The 24284-nt window shown below is 48.5% G+C and overlaps 1 protein-coding gene across 3 annotated transcripts in view; it reads left to right on the top strand.

Moving 5' to 3' along the window:
• The window catches only part of Znf618 (zinc finger protein 618), a 174274-nt gene that overhangs the window by 132206 nt on the left and 17784 nt on the right, over positions 1-24284 (top strand). For all 3 annotated transcript variants that reach the window (XM_050121782.1, XM_050121781.1, XM_050121783.1), the window contains 6 exons: positions 239-277; positions 5023-5112; positions 5853-5888; positions 5981-6058; positions 11596-11685; positions 22870-23109. In XM_050121782.1, coding sequence (XP_049977739.1) covers positions 239-277; positions 5023-5112; positions 5853-5888; positions 5981-6058; positions 11596-11685; positions 22870-23109 — 573 coding nt within the window. The remainder of the gene's footprint in view (positions 1-238; positions 278-5022; positions 5113-5852; positions 5889-5980; positions 6059-11595; positions 11686-22869; positions 23110-24284) is intronic.

Genomic DNA, 24284 nt, shown 5'->3' with positions numbered 1-24284 from the left:
GGAGCCAGCCGCTGAAATTCTGGGGACAAAGGAGCTGGCACGTGCCCCTCCTGAGCCAGGTGGCTGGGAAGAGACGCCCAGGTTCAGGCCGAGGTGACCCTGTCCCTCATAGGATCCAGGCGTGGACAGCACTTCCGACTCCCTTCAGCTACCCCACTCAGTCTCTCCCTCAGCACGGCACTGCCCCGCCATCACCTCTGCCAATTGGCTACCTCCTTCCTCTCTCTTTTTCCTGTAGATACCGAAGCCACCTCAGGGGAGGGCGCCTCCCAGAGCAGTGAGTACTTTTCCTACCTCCCGGGTGGGTGGGGGCCAAACACTGGGCCTGGAAAGGAGCTGTTCTTCCCTCCCAGAACAGCCTTGAGTAGCCTTTGAGAAACAGGTTGCCAGGCCTTGGGGCCAGAGGGGCCTTACAAAGTCAGAGCAGGCCTCCTCAAAGTGGGTTCCATAGCTTGCACATTCTGAGAAGGGTTCTCTTGAAAAAGGGTTCTCTGGCCAAGTAACCTTGGGAAACCTTGAGTTGTGTTCATGTGGGCATAGCTGACATCTTTGCTATGGGTGTCCTGTGCCACCTTGAATATCTCCAAGAGGAACCAACCTTCCCTGTGCTTTGGACCCTGTTCATGGGCCTGGGGTTCTTAGCCTGTACTGGGAACGTTTTCTTGGAGGACCCTCAGCCTTGGGCACAGTTGTTTCCAGATGCTGGGCCCTGTGATACTATCTCACAAGTCCTGCTTGCCCTCCCTCCAACTCAAACCCATGGGATGATACACTCTGCCCTCCCACCATCCCTCCCACCCCTGTGCACAACATGAGCCTCAAAAGTTCTACCCTTGGTGATTATCTCATGGGGCACGTGTCTAGGCCCATCTGAATCAGAAGATATGAACTAGGTTGTTCTTAGTGAGTTGTTCCGGGCAGCTCTAATGCAGAGGCCCCCAGATGCCTAGCCTTGGGAGTGGCTAAGTAAGCACGCTCACATAAAGGGCCGCATACAGAAATGAGGGATGAGTGAGGTCTAGCCACCCACGCCGTGTGCACAGAGCTCTCGAGGGAATCATCTCCTACGACTGTCAGAAAGCATAGGCATAGGGAAGGCGGTGCTGACAGAAGTCGGGAGATTAGGCGCCCTTGAAAGGGTCTGCCTTCTGCCTCTCGAGCCAAGGGTTCCGTTCCTCAGGACTTTGTGGGTGGAACATGATCAAGCTGCTTGCTTAATACCCCAACGCTTTGTTCTGTAGGGGCCAAGAAGTGTTTGCTGTAGAGGAGCAGATGGTGAGGAGGCTGTGCCAGGGTCGTGGCGTCTCCATCGTCAGCCCTTCACTTGTAGTGGGGACTCCAAGGGGATACCGTGAGGCTACATTCTACCAGTAAAGTTGGCGGTGGGGTCTGACCTGGTGGCCCAGTATGTCCCCTTGTTGCTTGTGTCTGTTGCACCACTGCACTTAAAGATAACAAATGTCACTCAAAAGAGGTTGGGGTGAGCTGAAGAAGGGCCCTACTTGAGGCTAAGCCCCGAGAATGTCCTTCTTGAGCTACCCATTCCGGGAAGGTAAGCAAAGTTGAAATGGTCTGCTGTGTTCAGCTTGGCTATCAGCCTGCCGTAGACTCTAGCTGGGAGGCACAGCAGCTGCCTCTCCCCGGCCCAGCCCTGTCTGTCTGCTTTACTAGCTGCCCCCTTCTTCTCTCGACCCCGTGGTCAGCCTGTGGTCACCCACATATTTAACAACCTTCCCTACTTATCCTTTCTTCCTTGGCCTCCCTGGGTGCCTTCATTTTTCCAGGCCGTTTTTCCCGTGGCCAGGATGCTGTCATCTTGGTCTTATGTCCCACCCTTGGTTCAGTCAGCAACAGTGCTCTGTGTCTAGTGAGCTGCTGGATCAGCCTTGACACAGAGCTGTAGAGCATTGGGACTGGAAGGTTCCTGTGGGAAATGCCAACTCCACCCTGCCGCTTTGCACACGAAGACCCCGAGTCCCAAGTGTGGAAGTCATGTAGTTTGTTAGCTGTACGGCCGGGCCTGGATAACATTTAGCAGGGAGATAATCCCGTCACATACAGACAGAGAGACATACCTACCCTCGCATCCATCTTCCAGTATCAGATCAAAGACCAGTCAGTCCTGCAGTACACTCCCTGAGCTCCATCTCCGTCTCCTAGGTCTTTGGGAAACCCTTCCATGTGACATTTACCCTGTTAGTTGGGGTGGTAACCATTGTGTTCTGTCTTAGTTAGGATTTCTATTGCCGTGATGAACATCATGACCAAAAGCAGCCTGGGGAGGAGAGGGTTTACTTGCCTTACACTTCCTCATCACTGTTCATCACTGAAGGAAGTCAGGACAGGAACTGAAACAGGGCAGGAACCTGAACCTGGAGGCAGGAGCTGATGCAGAGGCCATGGAGGGGAGCTGCTCAGTGGTTTGCGTCTCATGACTTGCTCAGCTTGCTTTCTTGTAGAACCCAGAACCACCAGCCCAGAAACAGTGTCTCTTAAAATGGGTTGGGCCCTTTGCTATCAATCACTAATTAAGAAAATGCCCTACAGCTGGATTTTGTTCCTTCATTACAAGGAGCTGCTATTCCCATCTCAGAGGCATTAGGGAGTGTGTCCCAATTCAGTCACATTTTTATCAATAGTAGAGTGGAGTTTGGGCTTAGGTGTCTCGCTCCAGAATCTACCTCCCGTAGCAGGTCCATGGTGGCATTCCTGAGATGCTGGGCTCTCTTGTGAGAACTATTTCATTGGCAGACGCTTTTGGGAATAACACTCTTCCTGTTAAACTCCTCCATTAAAGTTCCGGAACATGAGGAGACAGTGCAGATTCAGCAGGGCAGATGGGGGTGATTTTCAGTCTCAGAAAGCTGAGGAGGGTGGGCGTCTGTGTTTTATTGGAGCTGGGAAATGGAACTGTGGGAAGAGGAGCAGGCCTGGTGACAGGAGAGGCAGTAGGCAGAGATACATGAGAGCCAAGTGCTCAGCATCCGCAGAGGGCAGACAGCTCTGGGTTAGCCCCAGTAGCTTTCCCTGCTGGCATCCAGAGAAGATGGTGGGACTGTGGGAGAAGCTGAGGGTTATGGGCTAGGTGGTCCAGAGTGAAAGGAAGGAGTCTCTCTGAGCTGCCTCTTGCCTTGGGAAAGGGGGTGATGCTGAAGTCCAAAGAAAGGACCCGGAATCACCTGATCTGTGTCCCCTACTTCAAAATTTAGATAGGGAAAATGAGGGGGCAGAGACCACACCTCTCACCCCCCCCAGCTCTCCTTTGAAAGACCCTGGTACTCACACCCTGTGAATGTCTACTACTTCCCAAACTGTGGCTCCTTAGTGACAGTTCATCTCTGCAGCCCTGGTGTCTGCTATGACACCTTTAGGAGCCACCAGTTCCAGGGACGAGCTGGGCAGAAGTGGAAAGAAGGGTGAATGATGTCCTCCATCCCGAGTCCAGCTGAGAAGGGACTGGAAACCTTCTCCTCCTTTCTTCCACAGATGGAACAGCCTTGACGTGGAGGTTTTTTGTTTTTTGGTTTTTTGTTGTTGTTGTTTTGTTTTGTTTTGTTTTGTTTTTGACTCCTGTACCTGGTGCTGAGGAGCAGGGAATGGGGCCAGAACAAAGTGCCCCAGCATGGTTTATCCCAGCAAGGAAAGGCTGTGAACCCTGACTCAGCTCTGGCTAGAATTTCAGTGAATATTGGTCCCTAGCTCTTTCTTCTCTCTGTGCAGCCCTGAGTAAACTGCCGTCCTCTGAGTCCTGGGGACCTGAAAAGATAGAATTGAGGGGCCCTCCATAGAGCAACCAGAGGGATACATTTCACCAGGTCTGAGCCCGTCCAAATGCAGGAGGGCGTGCCCTGGAGGGAGAGGTACTGGTCTGGGTGCTACTAGCCTCGCTGTGGGAGGCCCAGGAAACAGGCAAACTTGGACCAGTGTTAATGACTCAAAGCAGCCCACCCTGCTTTCTCCCCGTTTCTATGGCTGGGAATTTCTATAGTGTGGCTTTTCGGGGTTCTCTGGCATAGAGATTCCCACAGGACCTCAGGCAGATTTGATCAGAGCTGTGGCCTCATCCCGGAGCTCAGCTGGTAGGGCTTTCTTTTAGGTTTGCTAGAGAAAGTGTGGCTTGCAGGGCTCTGTACCTCTGACACTGTGGCTCCGAGGGCCTCGGTTCCCACTAGCAGAGAGGGCCAAACTCAGTTACCTGCCCCCTGCATCTGCCCATGACCTAACTAAGAACATAACAACCAACCACAGGCTGAACAGGGTCAGGTGGCATGTGCAAGGCCAGGTCCCTGGTTGCCTGCCACCTAGTGTCCAGAGTGACAGCTCGTTACTTTGGCCACATTCTCCTAATTAGAAAGACTCTGAGAGGAGTCACACAAGGTGCGGACGTGAGCTGCGAGGGCATCATCATATCTGTGAAGCCAGCCCACCTCACTCTAGGACTTGGGGCAGACCGTGTCTCTCTAGTTCGCTCATTTATGAGAGACTGCTTCTCCCCTCTATTGAAGACTGGTTGAGAGAACACCCAGGAAGGGCCTGGTCCAGCACCTTGCTCACGGTTATATCTGGCCTTCACCCGGGGAACTGTGGCAGTGCTCTTCCGTGATGGGAGATGAGACTCATGTAGAATCAGGGCCTGGAGAGCCTAGGTCTCACAGGGAGGGTTGAGGAGTTGGGTTTGGAGTCAGAGCTCCCAGGTGTCACGATTCTCCACAAAGGGCTCCTGTTGTCACAATTCAGGCCTTGTAGTCCCAGCGTGTGTTCTAAGACGCCCTAGAGTGGAAACTGATGGAGGTCTGGAGGGGGACCTTGCTGAGCATGGAGGAGGAGCTGCTCAGAGGTCCAGGGAGTGAGCAGAACAGCTACTCCGACTGTTCAGAGAAGCTGTGCAGTCCCTGGACCCAGACGGCTCAGATCAGCTGGTTGGTCCCATCTTGGTTTCAGAGTCTGGTGTATTGACCTCACCTCACCCCAGGTGACCAGTGTCTTTCCACTAAACTCAGTGTCTTTCTGTTCCCCCACCAGACAATTTCAGGTACACATGTGACATCTGTGGGAAGAAATACAAATACTACAGCTGCTTCCAGGAGCACCGAGACCTTCACGCCGTGGATGGTGAGTCAGGCCCCTCACTCTTGGGAGTCTGTCCCCACACAGTGCCAGAGCCCTGAGGAGAGGGATCTCTGTCACAAGATTCTGGGGAGGGATTGTCCCTGTGTTTCCGCATTCTCTCTGAGGCTGATTCAAATGAAACTGCTAGAGCTTTTATAGGTCAATGCGAGTGGAATGTTGAAAGTTTCTCTCATGCCATTTTAATTTTATGTTGGGTCTTTGCATGATGTAGTAACATTAAACTAATTTGTTGAGATGAAGGATGTCCTCCGAGCATCTTAGATTATAGAGGTGGAAGTTAGAACAATAAGTTCAAGACATTCATCTAAACATCTAAACTCCTAGGAAGAGTGTTGTGGGTTCACAAAGGACTTGAGGTTTGCTGTCTGGCCCTCCACCTCAGCCACTGAACAGTGATATAACACCAGGTTGCCTCTGCCATGACCTTCCCTCACCTCCCTTTTTCCTCTCACCTCCTTGAATTTCCTCTGCTGTCACATACATGCTGGGGCTTTCTGAGCAGCAAGTGTCTGTGGTGGGCCCCTGCCCCTAGTGAGGAAGAGGAATGGGCCAGGATGAAGATGTGCCCTACCATGGCCCTGCCTTCCTGTGTTTTCTCAAGGGCCAGGTCAGGCCTCCCCATGACGCTAGGCATGACCCAAAGAGGTAACTGTGGCCAGGGACTAACAGGGCTTCTGTTTGCTTTTTTCCTCCTGCGGCTGTCGCCTCCCGCCTGGGTACAGTGTTCAGTGTGGAAGGGGCTCCCGAGAATCGGGCAGGTAAGTCTTTGTGGCTGTCCATTTTCTCTGTCTCCAGCTGGGTTCCTGTGTCCTGGGTGACCAGCATGCTAAGGTCATGTGTTCTCCCACAGACCCCTTTGACCAAGGTGTTGTGGCCTCAGATGAGGTGAAGGAGGAGCCTCCGGAGCCTTTCCAGAAAATTGGACCAAGTATGCGGGACCCTGGGGCCAAGGGCTGGCGGGGCTGGGTGAGGGAGGTGGCCTGAGCCACTCTGCTAGAAAGGCTGTGGCTCCAGCCTTGCAACTGTGTACCTGCCTGTTGGCTAGGCTAGGCAGTCTCAGGAGATTTGCCTTCAAGGAGCTGTAGACAGGGTGGGGTCAAGAGCAGGGTAGTGAAGGCAGCCGGTCCACAGCCCTATTTCAGTCAGCTTGTTTATGGTTTCCCCCAGTCTTGTACTTCAGCCTCGCATAGTGGTGAGGGAAGTGCTCCCTGCAGACTTGATAGATGTTAATGAGATCACAGACTGTGTATGCTGTAGCACTGTGTCTGGAACATACTAGGTGCTCAGAGGGCGATGACTGAAGTCATTCGAGGGGCATGTCAGTGAACAAAGTCAAGTAGGGCAACCACCTGTAGACAGAGACATTTCTCCCATACAGACCCTAAGGACAGGAACCACGTTGAACTTGTGCGTCTTCGGCAGACTTGTCTTGGATGACAGACATGGCCCTGAACTTGGGTAATTCAGTTCGCCCTTTGGATGGCCCTGTGGTAAAGGAGCCTGAGATTGGATGATGAACACACATGAGCGTAAGAAGGATAGGCACAACACAGAGTAAGACGAGAAAGGATTTGGGGGAAACAAAACACAAGAGCAGAATGAAAAGTTTCATGTCAGTAATGACAGAATTGATCTGCACAAAATTGGCACCATGAAGGACAGCGGTTAACAGAAGATGGTCAGAGATGTGAGAACAGGCAGCCAGCCCCAGGGGGCTGATGGTGTGACAGGCAGCCAGATAAAGAATATAAAGATCTGACAGAAGACACTTGCTGAGTGGGTGTGTGTCTGAAAGGCTGTCGGAGTGCAGGCAGAGTCAGTGTAAGGAGATCCTACCATCAGTAGGTCTTAGTGGCTCTAAAAGTGTAGGCAGGAAGAGGAAAACTGAGATAGCCACATGTATGAAACAAGTTGTATCTACCCCTGAGTTCCCAGTAGACTTGGTGAGACTTCTCTGCAACATTGTTTATCGAAGAAAGTGGGTGTGCTTGGAAGGAAAGACGCTGGAAGAATTTTACATCAGAGCACATTGGAATTGGCATGCAAATAAAAATGAGGGGATTTAGAAAAAAAAAACACTTTTTTTTGAAGGAATATATTCAGGGAACTGATTGATAGAGCATGTGTAGGCACTTGGGAGGCTATAGGGTAAGAGGACTGTGAACTCTGAACAAGTAAGTTTAAACCATTGTAAATCTAATTATGGAAGTTGTGTGTGTGTGTGTGTGTGTGTGTGTGTGTGTTAACAATTAACCTAAAGCTGGGCGGTGGTGGCACACGCCTTTAATCCCAGCACTTGGGAGGCAGAGGCAGGCGGATCTTCGTGAGTTCGAGACCAGCCTGGTCTACAAGAGCTAGTTCCAGGACAGGCTCCAAAACCACAGAGAAACCCTGTCTCAAAAAACCAAAAAAAAAAAAAAAAAAAAAAAAAAAAAAAAAAAAAAAAAAAAAAAAAAAAAAAAAAAAACTATTAACCTAAATACAGAGGTGAGTTACCAAAAAGGACCAGGATTAGCTCAGCTGGTAGGTTAGGTACTTGCCTAACATGCACAAACCGTCCTGGGTGTGATCTTCAGTACCCCGTGAACCAAACATGGGTGTGCATGCCACAGCTGCAGAGTGAGTTCAGGGCCAGCCTGAGCTATGTGAGACCCCTCCCCTCCTTCCCCCAAACAATAAAAACTGCAAGAAAAAGACAGACATGGATTGATGAGTAAAGAATGAGTAAAGGATCCCAACGTTGTGCACAGCAAAGGGCTGGCTTGTCCGACTCTGCTCATAGTGGGGTCCCATACCAGCTGGATCTGCCGCTCCTTGAACTTCATCTGAAATGTGAATTCTTTGACTCTAGGCCAAACTTATGGCATCAGAATCTCTAGAGTAGAACCTGGTGGTTGATCTATCCTGTGAGACGTTGTGGGGATTTTTACATGTACTAACGTCTCAGAAAGGTCTGGAGAGAGGCCTAGTGATTCAAGGCTGCCCTCCCAGAGGACCCAAGTCCGACTCCCACCACCCACATCCAGCAGTTCATGGCTCCCGGGGCCTGGTACCCTCCTCCGGCTCCCATGGGCACCGTGTACATGTGGCACACACAGAGACATGTAAATACAAATATATTTTTTCCATTTAATAAGCACCAGGTTAAGCAGTCTTTTTCAGCAGTAAAAGGTTTTAAAATGCCATTTCTACCCCATTAACAATTAAAGAAATCTATGTTTTCTAAAATAAGGAATATTGAAAGATAATGGAGCACAGGTGAAAGTGTAAACGCAAAGAGCTCATGTCCCAAGCAACCAGAGCCCAAAAGATAAACCAGAGTGTGAAGCCTGAAAAAGAGAAAATATACAGAGACTTTTGCCTATCATAAGGAAATATCCTAGGATAGGACCCGAGTCTAAATACAGAATTTACTTACCTTTCATATATGTATAGATAATCTCTAAGTAATTTCATTAAATATTTTTAATGACATTATATGTGACATAAAAATTCGAAGCATGGGGTTCCTTCTTGTGGCGTCTTTCGGAGCATTTCAGGGTTGGGGATTAGGGATGTTCACCCTGTAAAACCGAATCGATCATCGCAATAAAAGCAAGTGGTATAATCTCTCCAGTGAGAAAACAGGAGCTGTCAGTTAATTTGAAATAATCCCAGCACTAATGAACTACGAACATTGTACCTAGTTCAGTCCTGTTCTTTCTCTTTGCTTCAGCGTGTCTTGGGGACCTCTCCCTACTTCTGTAAAGAGATTAACGTACCCGTCATGGCTGTTTGAGACACTGTCTGTTTCCTCGAGTGTACATACCATGGGTGCAGTTTGAAAGTCGTGAGGCGCTGTGAGCGTTCTACACAGCTCCTTGGAGACAGGGACATGACAGTTTCTGCTCAGCCTCCACTGTAGTGTGCTATCTCTGTTTAATGTGAACGCAGGACCATCAGAGCATGTCACTAGACACATGCAAACAAGAAGAGATCACAGCCTGACAGATCGCTGGGAACTTCATAATATTAAAACCAGACGAACTAATAAATGGTTTAATTAAATGTTCGAGCAATGCTTCTTAAACTTTCCCATGCATTAGAATGTTCTTGTTAAAACATAAATTTATGGGCTACACCCATAGAAGTTTTCTCTCAGCTGATCTTATACTGGGTTTCGGTCAGGCTCCCGTGGTCCAGGAACCACTTAGGAGCAGTGTGTCAGGACTGGCTGTCATGTCAAAGGATGACTTAGGACTCCATGTGTAGACGAGAATCACATTGAATCCGATCTTCTTCCCTCTAGGACTGCAAGTGTCACCGCCATGTTCAGTTTACACAGAACTGGGAAGGGAACCTAGGACATCCTGCATGCTAGGTTCAAGCTATAGGTCAGGTTCTTTGACCCATAGCTCCATTCCTAGCCCTCTAGTAAAGATTCTGAGCCATAGCTTTCATACACCAAATATATATGGGGGATATATGTACCTAAATATCAAAGTAAATCGGGAAAGCAATGGGAGGGGGGTAGCACAGCCTTTAGTCTTTGCTGGAGCAAGCAGACACGGCTATATAATATTGGAATAATATAATTAATGCCGTTGATTTAACAACCTTGACAGGAACTAAAATGCATACCTTTTTGGCATTCCTGAGTCAGCTCCTAAAATTGTTTACCTACCCTAAATCCTAAAGCTTCCAGCAAAGTAGGCTGAGAAGCCCTTGGAGGTGGAGCTGCCCGTGATACATGTGACATCGTGTTGACATCACAGATCTACAGAATGTAGTGGTTTTAAAGGAAAGTCACAAAAGGAAGCAATAGTTCATTATACAAGTAAGTCGATTTCCTTAGAAATCAAGGAAACGGAAAATAAAACCTGTAGCGTAAGTGAATGGTTTCTCCCAGGTCAGATACGCAAACCAGAGAGGTGGTAGGGGTGCGGTGTGTGACTGGGGGAAGGCACTGTGGCCCCTTCCCCACCTCAGTATCCCTAGAATCACAGGCGGCTCCTGAGCAAATATGCAAAAGCCCTGCAAAGATGTGGATTACAGCATTATTTTAAGTGTGTGTGTGTGTGTTATGTGTGTGTGTGACTTGAAAGAATATGAATGTCCCTTGGTGGAGGGCAACTGGCTCAGCAAATTCCCAAGTCCCATGGGAGCCATGCAGCCGATAAAGGCAGTCCTGGAGATCAATACTTATTGATTGGGCAAGATGTCCACAAAGTATTGTCGATTGAATACACCAGGTTACAAAGAGGATATCGATCAGGGCTGGCTAATTCAAGGCCATAAGAGCCAGATAAATGGTAGCAGCAGAGAGATGCCCTAGAGGAGGGTGATGGGAGTGTGGGGGCAGGGCGAGGTAGCTGGTGATGCCCTGGGGGAAGATGTCCCACTTGGTGTAGGGATCATGCAAGATTGCACTTGCTCCTTTTAAAAACTTCGAGCTTGTATTTATTCCTATTTTAGCACTGTCCTAAAAGAACCATTTTACATCAGACGTCTTTAAAGGAGAATTTAGGCAGAACCTTGAGAGATAGAAAGTTAAGTCTAGTGATGGACCGGCGAGATGGCTCAAGGGCTACAGTGGACTCGAAAACAGAACCCATGTTCTCTGAACTCTACGTGTCCTCTGTAGCACGCATGCACCCCATGTACGTTAGACACATGCAATAATAAATACGTAAGTAAATAAATAGATATTTAGGCCCAGTGAGAACTAAGAAGTGTGACCCCAGCTCTGGTGGGTGGTGACACCTGGGGACAAAGTCCTAGAGATAAGAGACTATGGCTGTGACCCTTGCAGTGGGCAGGCAGATGGAAAGGTTGGCTTTGCGGGGCAGCTGGGGTCCCCTGAGCACCAGGGCTGCCACTCAGAGTTGACCCCGCAGCAATCCTCTAGGGTGGCCCTTCTTTCACCTTCTTTTTACAGGTAGAAGAATGGAGGCATGACGTAGTTAGGGGCGGGAGAGTTGGCTCAGTTAAAGTGCTTGCATGCAGGCATGAGAACCTGAGTTCACATCCCTAGGACTCGTGTTAAAAGCCAAGGGCAGCAGTGTGCACCTGTCATCCCAGACTGGGAAGGCAAAAAAGGGTGGATTCCTGAAGCACAGTGGCCAGCCAGCTCCCCCAAGTCAGTGAGCTCCGAGTACAGCAAGAGGCCTTGTCTCAAAACAGTAAACAGCTTTGGAGAAAAATATCCAAAGTTGATACCAGTCCACACGTATATATGATAACCCATGCACACATGTGTATCTGCAACTGCCCCGCCTCCCTGCACCCCCACCACACATAGAGCTCTAACTGTCAGAGGTTACAAAAGAGGCCACACTGGGATTTGAACCAGGCAGTGCAACTTTACAGTCCCAGCTGAGTCTGGCTCATGGTCCAAGAATGAAGAGGAGTTGGAGGCTAAGAGATGCTGATGTTTTGTTGGGGGAGGGGCAAGCACCTGTTCTCATACTTCCTTCTCCTCTGCAGAAACCGGCAATTACACGTGTGAGTTCTGTGGAAAGCAGTACAAGTACTATACGCCCTACCAGGAGCACGTGGCCTTACATGCCCCCATCAGTGAGTCCTTTCTCCAGCCGGGGGATGGGGAGGCCTCGGGAGGGGCAGGGGTTAGCCACTGACCAAGAATCTGGAGCTTTTCCCGGGAAGGAGCCAGCAAGGTGAGCTTGGGTCTGGGCTCTCAGGTGTCTGGGTCTAGCCTGAGCCATGAGGGAGACTATGAGGTAGGAAAGCCTAGAAAGCCTGCTTGGTGTCAGAACCAATCGGGTGGAGCTCTCTCACGGAAGCTCAGAGGCCTGCCTCTCCTACTGGGCATCAGAAGTGGAGATTGCTTATCCAAGCACTACAGTGGGTCCTGCACGTGTGAACTTCCTGGCTCTGCGTCCGTCTCCATAGTGTCTGTCTTAGGATGTAGGACCAAGGTCCAGCCTCCCTGACGGGAGGGAACCTGGGCAAGGCAGCCCTTATGCTGTGATGGTAGAAAACTAAGAAGGCAGAAGGCTTGCTAATGTGTGAGGCTGAAAATCTGAAAACCAGCCTCAGGCATCGCGGGCTTCCTGGTGACCATGACCCATAATCCCTTAATTCTCTGCTGATAAAATGGAAAGGGATTCCATTGGGTACTGCTGTTTCTCCACACTCTGGATGCCTGTCAGCCTACCTGGTGACTCCCAGGTGCCTTTCTGCAGATGGGAGTCAGATGGAGCCATCCCTAAGTGTGTGAGCCAGAGGGCCTCAGCCTTCCACCCTTTCCTGTACAGGTGGACATACACGTTGTGATGAGACAGGACACACATGACCTTTGGGATACTTGGATGGGGTGTTTAGGAGCCTCTGCTAATTTCCCTGTGTGGGCATCTCACTGCAGAACTGGAAAGAGTTGAGGCACAGGATGAAAGACAACCTGTGGAGGTCACAGCATCTAAACCTTTTCTCCAGGGGTGGTCCCAGACTTTCAGTAGCAGCATAAGCAGGTGGGTCCCCTGAGGGCATCTGAGTAGAGAGAGAGAGAGATGTCTAGGGCTTGAACAGGGTATCAGAAGCTTCCCCAGGAACTCCTCCCTGCTGGCAGAGCTGTACAGCTGGGACATACTCCTCACTGGATGGCAGCCTCAGTCCTGTCTTTGCACTGGGTTGTGATTCTTGGTCTGGCTCACTGTCCGGCTGTTGTGTGACCCTTTGCCTGGTGAGCTTCATCTGGAGTCCAGACTGACACCTGCAGGAGGTGGTGACTTCAGGTAGTGTCTTCTGTGGCCCTGATGTCCACTGTGTAGCCAGACCATCTACTGTGGGTGCTGCTCTGTCCCTTTGATCTCTGCTCCTAATGCTGGTGCCCAGGCATTGGGCTGTTTGTGGGTAGTTGCTGCCAAAGAGGATGCTACCCAGAATGTACTTAGAGAGGCATGACCTAACAAGGCCTAAGGCAGATGAGGTTGTGTTTATTCCACTTCCTTTTCCTCCCAGAGCATGTTGATAAGGAGTGGATCCTGAACCCCACCAGGCAGCTGCAAGCTTACCTCCACCCTGAATCCCTTGACATGAGAGGAAGGGGCCCCCCACATGCACCCTAACTTCATCTCTGACATAAGGCACTTTCCTCCCAAAGGGCTCCCTGTATTACCTCCTGGTTTCATTTTTTTCTCTCCGTTTTAGACTTTTTTCTGCACCTGTTGGATATGTTTCTCTGGTACTCATTGATGTCTTCTAGGATTTTAGAAACACCTTTTTAAAATACGGCATGAGATTTGGTCTAGTTTCAGCAAAGGGTAACTTCTGCAAGGCTGGGCATGAGACGGTGTCTTGTGTAGGGGTGGTAGGAGTTGGGTGTGGAGGTGTGATTGCATGGTGGCCATAGTTGGACGTGTGTCCCTGGTTCTGATGAGAATCCAAAAGGCTAACAGCATGTAGTAATAAGTGCGGCGGGGCTGTGTCCCAGCACCCCAGCCGCCTGCTAGCTTATGCCCGAAATAACAACACACAAACTGTATTCATTTAAAGACTGCTTGGTCCATTTCTGTCTAGCCTCTTCTAGGCTAATTCTCACATATTAATTTAGCCCATTTCTAATAATGCGTGTAAGCACCGCGCTTACCGGGAAGATTCTAGCCTACGTCCATCCTGGGTCGGAGCTTCATCGTGTATGCCCAGGAGAGCGAAGCAGGGCCTCTGCTCCAGAGAGCAGAGCTGTCGAGTCTGAGCTCACTTCCTCTTCCTCCCAGCATCCTATTCTGTTTACTCCTCCCACCTATGTTTTAACCTATCAGGGCCAAGGAGTTTCTTTATTGCTTAACCAATGAAATCAACAGATTGATATATGGCATTCCCACATCAACAGTGGAAGTTCTCCTGAGTCCCATGTGTGCACTTGTGTCTGCTTCCCACGTGTGTCATACTATCAGCTCCGTTTTTTACTGCTGATGGATCCCCCACTTGCTGAATCTGCATCTGTTTGGTCACTTGCCTGCTCACTTGGATCAGTTCCAGCGTTAGGCTGACATGAGTAGAATTCCTGTGAAGGTTTGTGTGCTGCCTTCTGTGGCTCTAAATACCAAGGGGTGGAGATACCAGGGAATAGGTTTGTTTCTTTTTTATTAGAACTGACAAGCCATTTTCCAAAATGCCCATAGCATCTCAGCCTCCCCTGGGAAGGTTTGGGGCGTCTCTCTCCTTCCCCCCCTCTCCTCTCCTCTCCTCTCCCTGTTGTTTGTCCCTCTTTTGTTGGCTGTAGATACTCTTATTTGAGTTGCTCCGCATCCTTCATCACATGGATAGTTTCTCCCAGTCTTTGGCAGACTTGGTTTCCATGCAGCATCCACTGATGAGCAGGTAATTTTCTTTCATGAAACATTGATGGGGGAGAGTCATCTGTCTATTTGTTATTTTCATTGGTTAATAAAGAAACTGCTTTGGCCCATTTGATAGGCCAGCCCTTAGGTGGGTGGAGTAGACAGAACAGAATGCTGGGAGGAAGTGAGGCAGATGCCATGCCTCTCCTTTCTGGGGCAGACGTGATGAAGCTCCAGTCCAAGATGGACGTACACTAGAATCTTCCTGGTAAGACACCACCTTGTGGTGCTACACAGACTATTAGAAATGGGTTAAGCAAGATGTGAGAATTAGCCAGTAAGAGACTAGAGATAATGGGTCAGGCAGTGTTTAAAAGAATACAGTTTCTGTGTTGTTATTTTGGTGCATAAGCTAGCCAGGCAGCCGGGAGCCAGGTGGCAGGAACACAGCCCGCAGCTCCTCACTACAAATGGGGGCTGTAGAGATGGCTCAGTGGTTAAGAGCATTGCCTGCTCTTCCAAAGGTCCTGAGTTCAATTCCCAGCAACCACATGGTGGCTCACAACCATCTGTAATGAGTTCTGGCAATTGAAGGTGTAAGTCACAAACAATCCCACACCAGTTTGGAATTATGATTAATAAAATGGTTATTTATTTAAGGGGGAAAAACTTACAGATCACCATCCCAGACAACAGCCCTCTGCACAATCAGGAAAGGAGCCTAGTCGCCAGAAGCAGAGCCGGACGCCAGAGCGCCAGCTGAGGGAAGTGGCCACTTTTTTTAAAAGATAAATAGACCACGCCCCAGTAGGCTGGTATTTCAACAGCTATTGGCCGGAGGAGCAGAAGGCGCTCCTGCAGCACAATGGGCTCGTACTTCAGTGACTATTGGCTGAAGGAGTAGAAGGTCCTCCTGCAGTAAAACATAGTTTATCATTCTTTTTACAGTGCTTTCTGAATCCTTCCTCAGGGGTATCCTTGCCTACCTCATAATGGTGAGGGTCTCTTCCTTGCTGGCAGCAATGTTTTAGATCATTTTAACGTCCACATTTGGGGCTGCAGTTGAGTTGCATTAGCCCCTGACTGAGGTGAGGTAGGAGGCTGGTCCTAATCTGTGTAGACTCCAGGTTGTTGAAAAGCCTTTGTTGAACTTACCTTTTCTTGTTTGGTTGTTTGGTACCCTTGCTGGAACCAGCTGAATGTCCAGGGATGTTTTTCTTTTCCATGGATTCAGTGTGCACTTTCCTCCGTGCACCAGTGCTCTTTTTTATTACCCCTCTTCAGGAGGTCTTAGAGCACCTCTTCTCAGGTCTTCCACTTTGTCCTTCTGTTGTAAAGAATATAGGCTCATCTAGGAACTTTATTTTTTCACATAAATGTTAGAGGCTTGCCAGTTTCTACGGAAATAATAATGATGAGAAGGGGGAAGACAAGTGAGACAGAAAGAAAAAGTCAGTTAGGTTTTGAGGGGGTTACATTGAGTCTGTGGAGCAGTTTGAGGAGCACAGGCATTACAGTGGTGTTGGGTCTCTCAGGCAATCCTGGCCACAGTGTATCCCTCCAAGGGTCTGGGGCTTCTTTAGTTCTCTCAGCCCGCGTGTGCTCTTCAGTCTTAACACCTGTTTCATTAGCTATCTTGTGTCTTGTGATGCTGCTGTAATTCTTACACTTGAATTTCCCAGTTGTTCCTGCTGCTTCATGGGAGTAGTAGAATTTTGCATTCTGGATTTTATCCTGCAGGTTCACTGAATTTGCTTGTTAGTCCTTGTAGGTCCCTTCTTTTGTAGATTTCTTGTTCATGGTAAAATGATCTGCTAATAGAAGCAACTCCCCTCCTGGTCTGTCTTCCTTTTGCGATCTGAGGGGTTGTGCTCTTCACAGTCTTGTTTTAGGGTGTGTTGTATGGTGTTGAACTCACAGGGTTCAGTTGCTGACGGCTAAGTGTCATCATTTTCATCACCACCATTGAGCCGGCTGCAGCGGGCTCCTGTAGTGGCCCTCCGCAGCTCAGGCTGCCTTTCCCTCAGTTCACTGGAAGTTGGGCCTGCAAATTAGGGTCGTGTGGCATTTTCCTTCTGTTGAGATGAATGTGGATTCTTAACGTTTTGTTTTTGTTTAGTTTTGTTGTGTTTGTTTTTTGCTACTGTAGTAAATGTGATGTCTTTTAATGAGTCATTGTGCCTATATTTTATTAAGGTTGAGAATATCAGAAAATGAATGTGATATGGGCTGAAGGAACTTGCAGTATTGGGATGTATCTTCTTTGCCAAAATTTCTGATTTAAAACAATGTATATTGCAGGGCGGTGGTGGCGCACACCTTTAATCCCAGCACTCGGGAGGCAGAGGCAGGCAGATCTCTGGGAGTTCGAGGCCAGCCTGGTCTACAAGAGCTAGTTCCAGGACAGGCTCCAAAAGCTACAGAGAAACCCTGTCTCGAAAAACCAAAAAAAAAAAGTGTATTTAATGTACACAACTCAGATTACATATACACATTTGTGTACATGGATGCACACTTTGAAGATGCCATCACAGTGAGGTTAATGTATAGTTAATGTACACAACTCTGATCTACACATTTGTACACATAGATGCACACAGAAGAGCCATCCCAGCGAAAGCTTTGAAGTGCAGAGTCAAGGGAGTTTGGTCAGTTGCTTTGCTTTCCAGAGTGTGTTTTCTACTCACTTCTGTGTAAAATTTCTCAGGATTTCCCCTGACATTTAACCAGACTCTCCCAAGGGCGGGGAACTACAATCCTAAATTAGGAATGTGCCCGTGATCAACCAGCGGGGTGTGACTAGGGGTTCTTAATCAAGAAAGTAAATATTTTCAGTGAGTCTCTAAAGCACTAAATAACCTTGGTGAAATGTGGCGATCCCATCACGAAGTTCCCACCATTTATAATGTAAAAGTGGTAAGCTTTTGTTTGGCCCATGGATGTACCAAAATTCAGATGGTGAATGCTAATCTGCCATCACCTGTGCCCTTTCGTGATCACTCATGTGCTGTTTCCACCCCCACCAGTCTGCTTATGTTACTGCGGATGAGTTTTCATTCCCAGCTTATGTGGACTGCGACAGAATGTGCTCTGTCACTGAGGTAGCCTGCCCCTCAGTAGTTCACTCTGAAGGCAGCCCCATGCCCCTTAAGGCACAAGACGAGAAGTACATCATGAGGGTGTTTGTTGTGCACATCAGAAAGTGCCACTTACACAAACCAGTAGCTGTGGCTTTATAAAGGGTGCGATATTCTGTAATCCCCATATACTGGGCACTGAACGACAAATGACAAGTAATATCCCACGGTCTGGATAGACATTTCCAGCCCCTTGTCTGGTTCTTTCCTTGGGTGAATATTTGGATCTCATGCAGACGAGCTGCCATCTTTGTGGGATGGTGGCATCATCTGGTAGGTGTATGTTTAAGGACAGCTAGCTGTTTAAGCGGGTGGACGGCTCAGGGAAGGAGTGCGGGACGTGCACGCATGAGGAGCTGAGCGGTGGCAGCGCTTGCCTGTGATCCGAGCACTGGGAGTGGGGAGAAGTGAGTGCCAAGGCCTTACTGACCAACCCTTCTTGTGAAACCAGTGAGCTCTGGATTCAGTGGCAGACTCTATCTCAGAAATATGTGGTGAGCTAATAAATCTGTCTGAGGCTGACCTCTGGCCTCCACATATGCACACACAGGTGAGTGTGCTCACAACACATGCATGGCCAGAGAGTAGCCGTTGTTTTCCAAGGTAGTTAAAGCCACTTTAACTCCAGCCAATACCATGTTCTTGCTGTGACATTCTTGTATTTATTATGTGTCAGAACAGAATTGTTTCACAGAAGCAGTTTCAAAGAAAATTCCTTTCTCTTCCATTTTCTGAAAAATTTATATAGAGTTGGAATTGCTTTTTATAAATATTTTTATAGAAATTCAACACTTTGCCAAACCTGGCATTTTCTTTATAGGAAACATCATTTAGTAAATAGATTCCCTTTCCATATATTAGTAAATTAATTATTTAAAAATTTTAATTAATTTTTAATTTGATTCTATTATGGTCAAATACATATTGTGATTTCCAATCTTTGTAATTTATTGAGCTTTGTTTTATGATCTACCGTCTAAATGTCCTCTCTTTGCTATATGTTCCTTGTTCACTTGACCAAAATTATTGATTATTAATTAATCATAGGTAAGTTTGTTATATGTTTTGTAGTGTCAGTTAAGTTAGCTTAGCTGACAATTTTCAAGTTTCTGTAACCTTTCCTGCCATTAAAAAAGAAATTGGCTTACCTTATCAGGTACTGAAAAATCAAAGCCCTCAAAATCCTCACCTTCCAATCTGGGTTTTTCCATTCTCTCTTTAAGATGTATTCATTTTTGGCTAGTTTGTTTGAATGTATCCTGTTAGATGCACACACTGTGTTAAATCTGTTTCCTCCCCCTTAGAATATTTAAAGTTTTTGTTTTAAGCTTCCAATGAAAATGGAATGTACAAGCCAGGCATGATGGTGCATGACTTTGATTCCGGCTCTCAGGAGACAAAGACACAAGGTTCTCTGTGAGTGTCAGACCATCCAGGGCTACATAGAAAAACCTTATCTTGAAAAGAAAAAAGAATATGCAATTCTTTAGTACCAAAAGTACAATAAATGAACTATTTCCTTTTAATTGAAAAGTTTAATCCATTTACATTCAATATAGCTTATTGACATGATTGGATTTCATTCAGCACTATATGTTTTTCTGTTTATTTATATCATTCATTTTCACTCTTACTTTTTTGCATGCTGCAGTACTAATCAAGTGTTTTTAAGTTTATTCCATTAATATTCTACTATTATTTCTTTTTCACTTTGTGGTTTATAGTGTACATCTTTGGTGTATTAAAGTCTATCATGAATTTAGGTCCTAACCACTGAGTCATCTTTCCAACCTTCTGACCTTTCTAAGTACTAACCCATGATACTAGTTCTTAGTAATCTGATTTTTGTTGAGATTCATCTGCTTTGACCAAGAGATTTTTATTTTTCTTCCCTGATTTCTTTTTCCTCTCCTTGGACTTTAATTGCACGTGCGTTAGATTTCTGATGGTGCTGACAGTCAACCTGTGTTTACCTTTTCAGCATTATTATCCCCCTGTTCTTCACTTTCCCCTGCTTTCAAAGTCATTAATGTTTTCTTCTACAATATCTAATCTCTGAAAATTCCTTTTTATAGCTTTCCTTGTTCTCAGCCAGTGTATTCTTTAAACCTTTGGGTACATTTATAATAGTGGCTTTAAGGCCTTTGTCTCATAAGTCCATCATCATATTTATTTCTATGTTTCTTCTCATTGGTTTTCCTTTTGAATTTTAACTACATTTTTCTGGTTCCCCTCAAAAGTAATTGCTTTGTGTTGCTCATTGTAGATGGTATGTTGGTATGTTCTGGACTTGACTGGGCTGTTTTCTTCCTTGGTTTTGTTCTGGTAGGCAACTAATTTCCTTACAGATCAACTTAAAGCTTCAGAGTCTTGTTTTTAAACTAGGTTAGAGCAACAGGAGTAGCTCTTACTCAGCAGTGCGGCAGCTCTTCCAGGCCATGGCCTTTCTGTGACTCTGCTGACATCACCAGGCCTTCTGCTCTCTGGCAGGTGGGGCCCCAAAGACTGCCTAATCTTGTGTGACTTTTGTGTGATCTCTGAGTCCTCATTCACGTCACACACACACACCTCCCTCTCTCACACCCACATTCACGCACATACTTGTCTGTTTTCCCTGTGCAGAGACTCAGCCTACACAAATGATTTGGAATTTAGCTGAAGCCTTTGAGGAAGCCCCCTGCACATTTCTCAGTTCTTCCTTGGTTCAAATGTCTGTTCTTTGCTAATCTGCCCTGTGGTGTCCAGCCTCATCAGAAACCCTGGCCTTGATCTCTGTCCTTCTGGTTCAGGTTCAGTGAGTGGACATGCCCACTGGGCCCTGCTCTGTTCTCTGAGCTTAACTGTCTTCAGTGGAGATTTTGGAATGAGATGGGACTCACCAAGTCTCATTCTTGCATCACACCACCTCCTGGTGAGGTCTGCTGGCTGTAGTGTGTTTTTCTAGCTCCCTCAGAAACTCCAGTCCTGTTCCAGTGGCCAAAAGTCCTTTCTGGGGCAAAATCCCATGGAGGTTCTCCCTGCCCCCACCTTCAGTGATGGTTCCTTCACTTCACCTCTGCTTCCTAGAGTCTAGAGACAGCCCATGCCTCTCTAGTCTCTTACTTTTCTTTATTTTTTTTCCTGCTTTGGTTAATTTTTCAGCTTCCTACAGGAGACAGTTTGTACCCTCTCGTTGTTTAGGTGTGTTATGTATAAAAATATCTTGTGTTTCTTATAGTAGAAAGTAGCCAGTCTCCCTGAGTGCTCATTTCTAGTCAAGGCCAGGTAGCGACCTGATGGTGTTCTCTGTGAGGTCAGCATATGGAGTAGACTGTTGGGGAATGTGAGTTGAGAACCTGCTGGGATCCTTCCATGCTGAGGACCCTGACCTCTGTGACCCCATCTGCTCTAGGCTTTGAGGCAGGGGGGGATAAAGAGAGCCTCCTGTTGAGCTTCCTGACTTCAGCATCCCAAGTTTCCCTCTTCTGGCCGTTCAGTACTTTCATTCATGGATGGCATGACTCTTCTTGATGACCCGTGTGCATGAAGACAGAGGGACAAACTGGACGACTCAGGCTTTGAGAGAGCAGGCATCAAAGGTCACAGCAAATGCTGTTGACGACAGTCACTGCCTGGGAAGGAGGAGGAGCTGAGATGGTCGGTCACGGCTCCCTAGGCAGGAGCTGCTCAGGTGCGGCACATAGGGCCAGGCAGGGCTGCTATAAAACAATCCCCAGAAGTGGTTCTGCTGCTACAGAGACAGGTCTGTTAGGAACACATGGGACCAGGCAGCTCATGGACTCTCCCTGTCCAGTGCATGGAGGGGATAGATAATATAGGCCTTCTTGAGCTCCTGCCTAGCTTCAGGTCCTGTCTTACGTTCCCTGACTAAGCAGGAGCAGCAGGAGCAGTTTCCGTATGGGGACTAGTTACTTTAAGGTATAGCTCCCTGGCTTCTGGATGTCTCATTAATCCCTACGGTAGGAAGGGGAAACTATGTGCCCCATATAGTACAGAGCCCGGGGCTGCTGAGGCCAGAAACCATGGAGCTAGGCTTCCACCGGGAACTGGCTTCTTCAGCCTCAGCATAGGCCTGAGTGAGAGCCCCAAGCCGTGACTCCTAAACTGTTCCTCCCCTAGGGAGACAGTGGAGAAGTGAGGTGGGCCGGGGCAGCAGCATCCGGTTATTCTGTGATAACGGAGGGGAACTGTCAGATAAGCCATCCTTCCTGTTTGACTCAAGTGGGAAAGAAAGAGCAGGAAGGGAAAGGAGGAAAAAGGAAAAAGGTGCCCTTTGCCATGAGAGCTCCCTGGGCTTTCCTCAGACGGAGGCCCCCGGGATCTCCTCAGCTAGGCTGAAGCTGTTAGAGTCGCGACTGAATGGCTCCCCTCCCCCTGGCACAGTCAGCCCTGCCACAGGCAAGCATCTCTGTGCTTGCTCCGCGTCAAGGAGAGCCACGGTTTGCGTAGGGCCCGGATTCCTTGGACCCTGACTTCTGCATCAGTGCTGGAACGGCTGGAAGTCGGGGGCTCAATGGTCTTCATCTCAGCCTGTGATGCGGCAGCTTGAGTCTCTGACTCCCAGGATGGGCACTGTCCTGAGAGCAGGCCCCACCTAACAAGGCCCCACCACCCTCACAGAGCCCAAAAGACAAATTGGCTGAGAACACTGACCCCAGGCCCTGTGCACAGGACTCTAGGACCCCCCTCTCCTCTCTGCCATCAGGGGATATAGCTGTAGACATTACACGGTCTCAGTAAACAGGCCTTGTCTGCTGCTCTTCTGAGTGGGTCAGGTTAGAGATAGGTTCAGGGCACTCAGAACCTAGCTCTGTAGAGGGTCCAGTCAGAGTTCCCATACCTCACAGGGGACAGGCATACCTCTGTTGGCAGTGACAGGTCCCGAGCCTCCTAAGAATAGCAGTTCCCAGACCCTGTCCCTTCCCTACTCCAGCACGGAACCCAGACCATACTGCCTGTCTGGTTTTCATCGCCACTGATGGGCCAGACTCCCCGTTGGAGGAAAAGGGCCGGGAAAATGTACTCGTGCCTGGGGAATAGTCCAGATGCCCTTTATCTAAGGATGTGGGCACGCAGAAATTGCACAGAGGTGATGGTGACTAATGGGTAGCTCTGAGCATGAACTGAAGGTCAGACTTTAGGGAAGATTCCGATTTTCAAAGGTTCTCAGGCCGGGTAGGAGCTTGAGCCCTTGCTCTCTGTAGAATGAAGGCAGATTCGTCATAGATACGTCAGAGTGGGCATTCCGGGGTAGCCTGTGAGTCAGTCACTTGAGAGCAGGCTCTGGAGGCCCTCGAGGACTAAGAACATCATCCTCTCAGGTACTGCCCCCGGGTGGGAGCCTCCAGAAGATCCAGACACGGGTTCTGAGTGTTCCCATCCAGAGGTCACCTCATCTCCACGCTTTGTGGCGGCGAAGACCCAGACGAACCAGTCGGGGAAGAAAGCTCCAGCCTCCATGGTCCGATGCACCACCCTCTTACACCGCACCCCTCCAGCTACCCAAACTCAAACGTTTCGAACTCCAAACTCGGGATCTCCAGCAAGCAAGGCAACTGCAGGTATGGATGGCTGCCATTACCCATGCCTCCCTGACTCCCTGCCTATGGAATAACACCGAAGGTTCCATCATTCCTTGGTACAGATTGGGACCCGTGGCCTCTGGCTACCAGTGACCCTGGCAGACCAAGTTCTGGACCTCAATTGGAGGGTCAAACAACAAAATTCACAAACATTTTAAAAGTAATTTGATACATTTTCCCCAAATCATAGCCTGAAGGGGTCTGTTTTATTTGGCCTTTATGAAGTTTAAAAGCTTCTTATTAAAGATAAATTGGTAATGTTTGACCACGAGAAGAGTCTCTGTAGAGCCCTGGGTGCTGACTGTGCTGAGACACCTGCTCAGGCTCCTAGGCCATGGTCCTGCAGGGCAGTGGTTGATGCCTCCTTCCCAGTTCCACCATCCCTACCACTGGCTGCCACCTCCCTGCCACAGTGGCCCCATGGCAGGTATCATTTACCATGGTAATCGTGCCGTTGTCTGTGACCATCCAACCCCACTCTGTCTGGACCCCTTGGCATGAGCTTGCCTTTTCACCTTCCGGAAAACCCTCTCAAGCCGCTTCACCACAGATATGCTCTCCACCAGGTAGGGCGGCCGACAGGAGCTCTGTCACCCTGCCTTCCCACTCCCTAGAGTTCCCCCATGAAACCCAGCAGGAAACCAGAGGATGCCAGCCAGCTCCAGAATTTTCCAGTCCTATGCAAAAAGGAACCCTGTCTCCACAAGGTGACTGAGCAGCAAAATCCCCAGAGATTGTTTCCTCCAGAATATAAGACCTACTGAGTCCTAGGTACCAGCTGCCAGGCACCCCGAGTCTCCGACTTGCATGAGGAAAGCCTTGGGCCACATACCCGGATGATGGTGCTGTGCTTTGGGGGCTGTGGGCCTTTCGGTTGCCTTCAGAAGGCCAAAGCGATCCTCTAAACACACAGTGATTGCACGGAGAGGGCAGATACGTGAGCCCTGGCATCGTTTGGTGACTGGTGACCTGGCTGGGAATTAGCGCTGCTTGTCTTTCTTCTGGTTAGCAAGCTAATTTGGGCCAAGCTGTGGTCTTGTGTTTACTGTGCGTGTGTCTCCCAAAAGAAGGGGAGTCAGCCAGCCTTGAAGTGTGGAATTTTTTAACTACCGTGTTGTGACAATTTTGTTTTTGACTACAGTCGAGAGGACCAA

The sequence above is a fragment of the Alexandromys fortis genome, unplaced genomic scaffold, assembly GCF_014885135.2.
Source record: "Alexandromys fortis isolate MF-2015 unplaced genomic scaffold, M_Fortis_MF-2015_v1.1 scaffold_183, whole genome shotgun sequence".
Taxonomy (NCBI): Eukaryota; Metazoa; Chordata; class Mammalia; order Rodentia; family Cricetidae; genus Alexandromys; species Alexandromys fortis.
The sequence above is the reverse complement of the archived record's forward strand: the minus strand, read 5'-3'. Positions and strand labels throughout refer to the sequence as shown.